The 9,522-nt window shown below is 36.3% G+C and overlaps 1 protein-coding gene across 2 annotated transcripts; it reads left to right on the top strand.

Annotated features, from left to right (window-relative positions):
• The first annotated feature begins 1,289 nt into the window (after positions 1 to 1,289).
• On the top strand, positions 1,290 to 4,692 carry LOC147533060 (L-ascorbate oxidase homolog). 2 transcript variants are annotated; one of them, XM_086648625.1, is made up of 7 exons: positions 1,290 to 1,638; positions 2,083 to 2,249; positions 2,368 to 2,477; positions 2,567 to 2,837; positions 3,030 to 3,129; positions 3,219 to 3,564; positions 3,657 to 4,692. In XM_086648625.1, exons 2-7 carry the CDS (start codon positions 2,109 to 2,111, stop codon positions 4,297 to 4,299), a joined length of 1,611 nt encoding a protein of 536 aa, XP_086504751.1. In that variant the 5' UTR covers positions 1,290 to 1,638; positions 2,083 to 2,108; the 3' UTR covers positions 4,300 to 4,692. The 2 variants fall into 2 exon arrangements, with proteins under 2 accessions (XP_086504751.1, XP_086504753.1); XM_086648627.1 differs by lacking the exon at positions 1,290 to 1,638 and adding an exon at positions 1,864 to 1,977.
• The last annotated feature ends 4,830 nt before the right edge of the window (positions 4,693 to 9,522 follow it).

The following is a 9,522-nucleotide window of genomic DNA, read 5'->3' as shown; positions in this document are numbered from 1 at the left end:
AAGGAGAAGAAAATGTAATTATTTTGGGGGATCTATGGAGAAAAACTATATAGAAAGAGAAACATAGGGGTGGATTTGAGAAATCGTGAAAGAGAAAATGAGAGAATATGTGGGTAGTAGTAGTTTCGATAGTGTTCCGATTTTTGATATATTAAAAAAATTTAATTGTTGACATTAATACCATCCTATCTGAGTCGATTTACATGAAGAGAGTTTTCTATCAGCTGTTGGATGAGATCTCTATCAAACTCCCAACAAAAATAAACGTTAGACTTATTCCTCCTATAACCGATCGACCTGTTTTATTATAATAGATTATGTCAGGATTAAATCAAGATCAAACCTAACTTTAACATGGCCTGGAGCAAGGTTTTAAAATGTGGCTCTTATATTCTACCAAATCACTAAATATACATATATATTAAGAAAATTGTAAGTACCACAAAAGGTTTTCATTCTATTTATATAGCAAAAATAGTTTTTTTTTATATAATTACAATCACTGAAATTTTGCTCTTCTTACCTTTTTAGATGCAAAGTCACTAATAATCGTCGAACACTCAAGATTGTCAGTCATATCCTTCTCAATAGATAATATAGTTAACTCTATTTTCTTTCGACATAGTAGATCGAATATTAGACTTAATCAACTTGAACTTAGAAAAGTTTCAAATAATCTTTAATATCTACTATTTTGTCACTTATAAATGTAAAGATAGCATGCCTATTTGAAGATCTTACTATTTGATCAATTCGATTGATCTTTAATATCAATTATTCAGTCTTGCTTTAAAAACCAAATCCCTCAACCAAATTCTGTTTTTGAAAACTAGGTTTGGGTTTGGATCAGTAGTTTGCTAATTTAATAAACCCTAAACCATCTAAAAGATGTTAATTATGTTATTACGTGGTTAATCTACGTCTCAAGATAACTCCCCACTTATATGGTTAATTAACAATTTCTGTGTGCAAGAGTCACAGGACTATACCCTAGTACTTCAAACAACCAAATTAACCAATCAACTAACAAAAACCATTTCGATTACTAAACTGATGACTTTCAATTAATTTGTGTTACTAATCTCAGCCATTTAAGTTGATAAACAAAATGATTTATGTTCCCTATTAATTGCTCTAACTCTGACTCTCTGTTTCTAAATTAATGTTACACATTTATGAATTCGATCCACTTTCGTCTCCGTTGCTCACGCTTATATATCTTTGATATTTCTTCCTGCACCGACGAATCTCAAAATCTTAAAGAAGGTTGACAGGGAAAAAGTTTAATTAAGAAGAATTCAACACTTCTCTGTTTCTCAATTTCTTCTTCAACTACTAACTTCTTGGTAATAAGGGGATTTTGAGATCTGATCTGATTACAGTTAGTTTAATTAGTTAAAATAATAGAGGGAGAGAGAGAGAGGGAAACTCATGCATGAGAGGGAGAGCCCATAAAGGGCGGGACAAATGAGGAGAAACCTGTCAAAACTCTAGGGTTGTCCCCAATACTTAAGACCTCCTAGTACTAATCAATGAAAACCCAATTATATCAGTTGCTAGTTCCCATGCATATAGCTACTTGTATTTAAGCTCCCTACTTGCTTTCTTCTACTATTCAATTTCATCATCAACCAATAGGTTAGCTCTTCTCTTTCTCTCACTACTTTCCCTTTGTTTTCTTCCCTTCTTTGTTTCTTTCACTCTTTGTTGCTTGATTGGTTTTTAGGGAAAAAGATAACCAAGTAATAAGATTTTATTTGCTGCTGATTTTCCCACTTCTTCTACCATGTTTATTCCACTAATTAACAAAATTCATGGTGTTTGGCCAATAAACCCATATTTGAAAAGTTTTTTTTAATAGGTTTATGTTTATGTTATCGGAGTTAATTTTCGTTCTCTTAGCAAAAGTACACCAGTCAATTATCGATGTCCGTTAACAGTAGTTGACTTTCTGTTAGACGTGGAACTTGTGACTAGGCAATCGTCGTATCAACCATATAATTTGTAATATAGACTAATCGGTTTTATTATATAGATATACTTGAATTAAGGGTTTAATAATTTTTTATTTTTATTTGACAGAATTTAGAAGATTATAAATTAAAAATATGGGAGGAGGCATGTTGGTGAGAGTATTATTAGGAGTATTGGCATGTTTGAGTGTTGTGGTGAAAGCTGAAGACCCTTATAGATACTTCACTTGGACTATAACTTATGGAACCATTTCTCCTCTTGGTGTCCCCCAGCAGGTACTTCTTTTAGTTCTCATTCTACCTTGCCTTTTCACTTCTTCTTCTTTTATGATATGATTAGTTAAACATCTCTCTCTCTCTCTCTCTCTCTCTCTCTCTCTCTCTCTCTCTGCAGGGTATCCTCATTAATGGAAAGTTTCCTGGTCCAAGAATTGATGCTGTTACTAATGACAATGTTATTGTTAATGTCATTAACAAGTTAGACCAACCTTTCCTCATCACTTGGTAAGTTCTATTTTGGGTTTTATTGATTCCACTCTATGGGATTGACTCATGTGACCCATTTCGAACTATTCGAACTCTGTTTTGTATAGGAATGGAATCAAGAACAGGAAGACTTCATGGCAAGATGGAGTTCTTGGAACCAACTGTCCAATTCCCCCATACTCAAGCTACACATACAGGATGCAAGTCAAAGATCAGTTTGGAACCTTTACCTACTTTCCCTCAACTTTGATGCACAAAGCTTCTGGTGGATTTGGTGGGTTCAATATCTATACTAGACCCAAAATCCCACTCCCACATGTTACCCCAGACAACGACTTTACCTTTCTTGTCGGTGACTGGTACAAGGCCGGCCATAAGGTTCGTTCATATCCAACCTCTTTCGAAGGACTTTATATAATTAAGCAGGAATCCATGGATTCCGAGCTTGAGCAATATCGAGCTGGTACCCTGAATGCGGGCCAGTTCGAGGCTGGCACGCATGTTCCTAAGTTCCATTCTAGTAAAATGTTCGAAAGTCCTTACGGAAAAAGGTTCTCTTAATTCTTGCAGGCTTTACAACAGACGTTAGATTCTGGCAGAGCTCTTGCTCTTCCTGACGGTGTACTTATTAATGGACGCAAGCGTGGTGCCAAGATTGTCGGAGATCCAGGTGATTACCAGTAATTCCAGTCTTATTGCAGTTTCAAAGTTCTGCTAATTAATGTATCTAAAGATGGTTATGAAATTCTGTTTTTTCAGGAAAAACCTACATGATCAGGATATCAAATGTTGGTTTATCAACCTCAATCAACTTCAGGATTCAAGGTCATAAAATGAAGTTAGTTGAAATTGAAGGATCTCATACAGTTCAAGAAATGTATGACTCTCTTGATGTACATGTTGGTCAATCGGTTGCCGTTCTTGTGAAGTTTAACCAACCACCCAAGGACTACTTTATTGTTGCTTCATCTCGATTTACCGGCCGTATTCTAACTGCAACTACAGTCCTTCATTACTCAAATTCGCGCGCTAAGGCTTCTGGGCGATTGCCAATTGGGCCTACTTACCATGTTAACTGGTCTTTGAAACAAGCTAGATCCTTCAGGTATGACACCCAATCTTGCGAACTTTTCATTAAGTTTCAATATTATCTAAACCCTGAACACTAAACCCTGAAACTTTTTTGTGGCAATGCAGGTGGAATTTGTCAGCGAGTGCAGCAAGGCCCAACCCACAAGGATCATTCCATTATGGTGCCATTAAGCCTGTTAGGACGGTTGTGTTAAGGAACTCGGAGGCTAGAATAAATGGAAAATTAAGATACGCAGTTAATGGTATCTCCTATGTGAACCCCACTACTCCATTGAAGCTCGCCGATTACTTTAACATTCCAGGAGTATTTGACTTGAAAACATTCAAGAGTAAACCTGGTAAAGCTCCAGCTAAATATGGAACATCTGTAATTGGTTTTGCTCTTCATGACTACGTCGAACTTATCTTCCAAAACAATGAGAAAACTATACAATCTTGGCATCTTGATGGTGCTGATTTCTTCGTTGTCGGTTTTGGGCCTAAGAAATGGACTCCAGCCAGTAGAAAAATCTACAATTTACATGATGCTCCAGATAGATATACAGTTCAGGTATACCCAAAGTCATGGACTGCTGTATTAGCTCCATTAGATAACAAAGGCATGTGGAATTTAAGGTCTGCAATTTGGCCAAGACGGTACCTTGGGCAGGAGGTATATGCTAGGGTTTGGAACGACGAGAAAAGTCTCTTCACCGAGTATGATATTCCTCAGAATGCACTTCGTTGTGGCAAAGCCAAGGGTCATTAATAATATACATATATATATATATATATTTATATATATATATATTTATATATATTGTTAAGATTTATCGCCCATCACCACTCATACGACCCATTTTTACAGAATTTTGCGGCTTTACTTACTTTCCTATGGTCACGATGGTGTGACCGTGCTACCCGAGAGTACAAGTAGTAGTACTAGTAGTAGTTGAAGAAGATCTAGTAGGGGTAAATTGAAAGCTAGATTCAATGAAGGAGGAAATAACAAGAAGTACAAGATCTTTTCTTTTTTACATGTAGTACAAGTATCTTATTGTATGTTGTTTACATTTCTTCTTCCTAGTAATGATGAAATTTTTTCCCAATGCTATCTGTGTATCTTACTTAATGTATGATACATAAAAACACTGTTGATCAATCCTTGATTATCTCAATCTGTTCCAACTAAAATGTTACAAGATTACAAATATAAACAAGAGTGTAAATGGTTATATTTGGCTTATAAAATAAGAGGTCAATTACTCAATTTGATTCAAACTTGTGGATTTGGTGATTTGAACCCTTGACCTATTGATGCTTTTGTAAGGCCGCCGCTTTGGGGAATAAAGAATTAGTCAATAAAAATCGATTTAGAGGGCATATTCTTCTTTTAGTCCAAAAATTGACTTGATCAAACATTGCCTCCTAATCTTAATCTTCACACTCTCGTCCCCCCTCTCTCTCTCTCTCTCTCTCTTTCATTGTAGATCATTCTCATCTCTCTCGTTGTAGACATATCTCTCTGTAGATTAGTTTTTCTTTTTTCTCTCGCAGTCTTTATCTCTCTTGCGCACAACCTCTATCTCGTCATCTCTCTCTTGTAGTATGTATAGATCTCTCTGTGGAGATCATTGAGTTCGTGGCCACAAAACGTTTTGCAGGCACGAAACGTTTTGCAGCCACGAAACATTTTGCAGCCACAAATGGTCACAAAACGTGTTGTGTCCGCTAAATGTTTCGTGGCTACGAAATACTTGAAGGGCTTCGCCAAAAACCCACCTCGAGGTCTGGTTCTGGCGAAGGAAACACTTCCCTTCGTTGGAACAGTGCCTGTGTGAGAGAGAAAAAAAAACAATGAGAGGTCGATCAAGAAATAATGAAAGATTGAGAGAGAAACAATTAGAAATCCAGAGACATAGATAGGGAGAACAATAGAGAGAGGTAGTGAGAGAGAGGGAGAGACCGAGAGAGAGGGTAATAGTAAGTGAGAGAGAGGAGAAGAAAGGAAAGAGAAGAGGAGGAAATGGTTGTCAAAATGGTGGTAGTGGAAAGTTGTGGTGGTGCTGATGTTGGGAATTATACGTATCTAATACATAACCTAATCATGTTACTAATGATGGTAGCGGAATCTCAATCATCTTATGATCAACACTAGGTTATCCAGAATCTATACATGAACATATCAATGAACTAGAATGAAGAAGAATACCTGGATTCGCTTTCCCACGAACTAAATTCCGACCCGTATTCGGAAGATAAAGAGCTTCAATTGGAGCTCCTCTACTTGAGACACCGAATTGTATAACTCGAACTCCCTTCTTTTAAGTCAACTAGGACCTTCTTGAAGGTTGAGATGAAGAACTGCTTCTTTTAGACTTGATAGAAAGAATGAGAACTTTTTCTCTAAAATCTTATTCTCTCTAAGATGTGTGAGAGAGCTGATTTCCTTCTGAGAAAATCCCACACCTTTTCTGAACTCATTATGCGGCTTTATATAGGCATTACCATAGTAGAGTCATACTCAAATAAGGAATCCTAAAAGTTCCTACAGAAAAGATAAGCACAAGTTAGTGTTTAAACTAACCGGGACTCTTTAATATGGGAAAACCCTAATTAGGTGATGAGTCATGAGAATGCCTCATTTTAATCTCTTAACTCGGGTTAGTTAGTCAATTTCGAGCAGTTACTCTAATGAATTACTTGTTTCTCTTACTCAGGTGGTTTCCATGGAATTGAGCACAGAAAATGGTTAAAAAACGAGAGAAAGACGCACGAAAGGGCAATTTGGTCATTTGGATATTCTGGTAAATAGGTCAAAATTGATAATCGGGTGAAAAGTAGAGTCTGAGACGAGCCCATAGGTGAAAACAGAAGTCAAATCGGAGTTCAGACGATAAAGTTAGACAAGGTCAAAGATTGGGTCAAAGTTAAAACAATCCAGAAACACGTGGCGCAAGTGCAAAAATTTCGGTACAAAGGTGGGCACCAGTGGGACAGTTTCGGTATAGTTCAAGGCTCCGATTCAATGTATTGCGTTAAGCAGTAGCTCAGTGAGCCCCACACGGTCAAGCGAACCCTCTTGCGACACGTATGCAGTTACACCATCCGACGACCATCTTAATTTGTTTCGTTGTTCCGTGCAACACCATAGCCACCCTTATTAAAGCTACTTACACGTTGACTGGTTATCCCCTACCATTTCTCCCATCCTCCATTTAAACTAATATTTTATTTCCTTATCTTTGACAACCTAATTGGAAACAGATTGAGAAGGATGTAGATTGGAAACGGGAGATTTGCTGTTTGGACCCCCTTTCTTATAATTGACTTGCTGTTTGGACTCCCTATTTTCAGAGTTGCATTTTGGACTCCCTTTTGACGGAATCATCCAAGAATATTCCGTCTCTAAAGTTATACTTAAAAATATTCCCACTTTACCCTTACATTATCGATATTGCATTCTGGACTCCCTACTTTATTAATTCATCTTCTTCTTCCATTTAAGAACACACACCACACAAACCCTAATACCAAAAACCACCCAATCACCAAAAATCAAGAGGATGACTAGTTATCATGGATAATATTAATTTTGACTAATTAGAAAAAACTTCATCTTTCTCTGATATTAGTTTTTGGCTAATTAACTTCTTTTTGGGCAATGACACATGATGAATTATATTTTTGTTTTCATCAAAATTGGATTGTTTGAACACTAAAATTCATAACTAGTGGTTGAATCCACTAAAACCCTTACCAGGCATTAAATGATACTTAAGAAATCCTTACCAGGCATTAGTAGTAATGAAGGGATTCTCCATTATTTTCATTAAACCCTTACCAGGCATCTTCAATCTAATTAAATTTTATCATCTTCCTCATTTCCTTTTCATTTTCCTCTGGTTCTTAAACAATTGGTCTCCAATTCAAATTTCCTGAAATGAAAGTTTCGATTTGTAATCAGACTCACATTCTTTTGTTGTGAAACCTGTTAATCCTCAACCTTCCTGTACTTCTGATTCAGAACTTACGAAACCCTAATCCGAAATCACTAATGCAAAACACCCCGACAAGGAGAAACCAGAGAATTTAGAGAACCGAAGTAAGAAGAAGAACTATAATATTGTAGTTGGAGAGTCCGACAAGAAATCATCGATTAGATTGTAGAGTGAAGATTATGAAATTGTCGGATTATTGAATTACAAGAAAAAAGGTTTAATTTTAAAGAGTTTTTGTTTCAGACTAGTAGTGGTGGTGGGTAAGAACATTTTGTCTCTTTGATGGCTTAATGATCAGGGGATTGGGTTGTTTTCTAAGTTCTGATCCGGCTTTAGATTGTTAGTATTGGTGGGTTTTTTGTTGTTGATTGAATTTTTATTAATGGGGTTTCTATGTTTTGATTTGTTATGAAATTGATCTTTTTCATTAATGGGGTTTCTATGTACTTGAATGATATTGTATATTGTATGAATTTCAAAAAAGAAAATTCTAATTCAATTTTTGATAATTTTAGTGAGAGAAAGAAAGAGGAGTTCAAGAAGAGGGTAAAACAGTATTTTCACCTATTATTAATTTGGAACAGTTACTTTTAACTTTTTATTTTGAAAAAGGGAGTCCAAAATGCAACTCTGGAAAAAGGGAGTCCAAACAGCAAGTGGATTATAAGAAAGGGAGTCCAAACAACAAATCTCCCATTGGAAACAGAGCAAGCAATACCCGTGACTCCCAAATTCTCTCCTTTTCTATTTTATATTTACCTCTTTTGAAATTAGAAAATCTTAGAGAGAGAACAAGAAAGTATTTTCTTTCCTTTCTTTATTTGATGCAGAAAATCCAGAGAGAGATATGGAGGGAGATGGATTTGATTTTTCTTGTTGGTCTTTGTTTCAGAGATAGAGAGAGGAAGGGGTTATTTAGAGATTTATCTCTTTAGTTCCATTTACAGAGGTATTTTCACTATTCTTTCCTTCTTCAAAGTTATAGGCAGAAAGAAATCTTAAAAGAGAAAGGAAGAGAAAGATTGAAAGGGAGATTTCTATTAGTGATTGATGAAGAGATTTTATCATAGATATATTATAGAGAGATGGATGTGAAGATTTTCAGAGAATCAAGGGAGGATTCGAGATGGATTTTATTCTTAAACAGAGAGAGGATTGGCTGGTTTTGGGACTGTTTTAATTCTTCTTCTCCTTTCTATATAAACAAGGAGCTAAGAATGGGTTGGGCATGTCGGCTGGGAGGAATCACCATCTCTAAGCTCAACCTATAGAGAAAATCAGAGAGAGAGAGAGAGAGAGAAACACCATTATCATCTACTTTCTTTGTATTTATTGTTCTTATTTTAGTGAGAGAAAGTGAGAAACAGAAAGAGTGAAAGAGAAACAGAAAGAGTGGCTTGTAGTTTTAGAAAGAGAGATTTAATTTGTGTAATTATTTGCTCTTAAAAGTGATTCTATGTGTGAATTCTAAAATCCTAGGTTTCTTCCCCCCCATTTGAGTTCGTTTTTATTTCCGTATTTTATTTAAATATTTTTATCACCAAAACAAATTTTCAAAAACAAAAACCGTCTTACTTCCAAGTCTTAGAATAGGTTTCACTTAGTCTCTGAGGAACGAACCGGACTTACCGGAATTATCACTTGACGCCCGTATACTTGCGGGTGGTGACCTATTTAGGAAACTTTCTAGGCCCATCATTAGGGTTTCCCCATGGTATGGCCGGCCAGAGCAGCCCTTAATGGGCTTGCTCTGTCCGGCCCACCCCTTTATTTAGGCCGGCCAGGGATCTCCCCTTAAGGGAATCCCTGGTTGCCCCTTAAAAGTGGGTTTTTACCTTTTCGGACTTCTCTTTCGAGCCCGATTCTTTCTATCTTTTAGACTGGATCATATCCATCTATTTATAAGTTCACATCAGTCTATTCTCACTGTTCAAGTTACCAATTCTTATGTGTAACTCGTAGGATCCGATCTATGTTAGTTGCGGATAACC

This window comes from Eschscholzia californica, unplaced genomic scaffold, assembly GCF_041429995.1.
Source record: "Eschscholzia californica isolate CP2 unplaced genomic scaffold, dmEscCali1.0.p SCAF_6, whole genome shotgun sequence".
Lineage (NCBI taxonomy): Eukaryota > Viridiplantae > Streptophyta > Magnoliopsida > Ranunculales > Papaveraceae > Eschscholzia > Eschscholzia californica.
The sequence above is the reverse complement of the archived record's forward strand: the minus strand, read 5'-3'. Positions and strand labels throughout refer to the sequence as shown.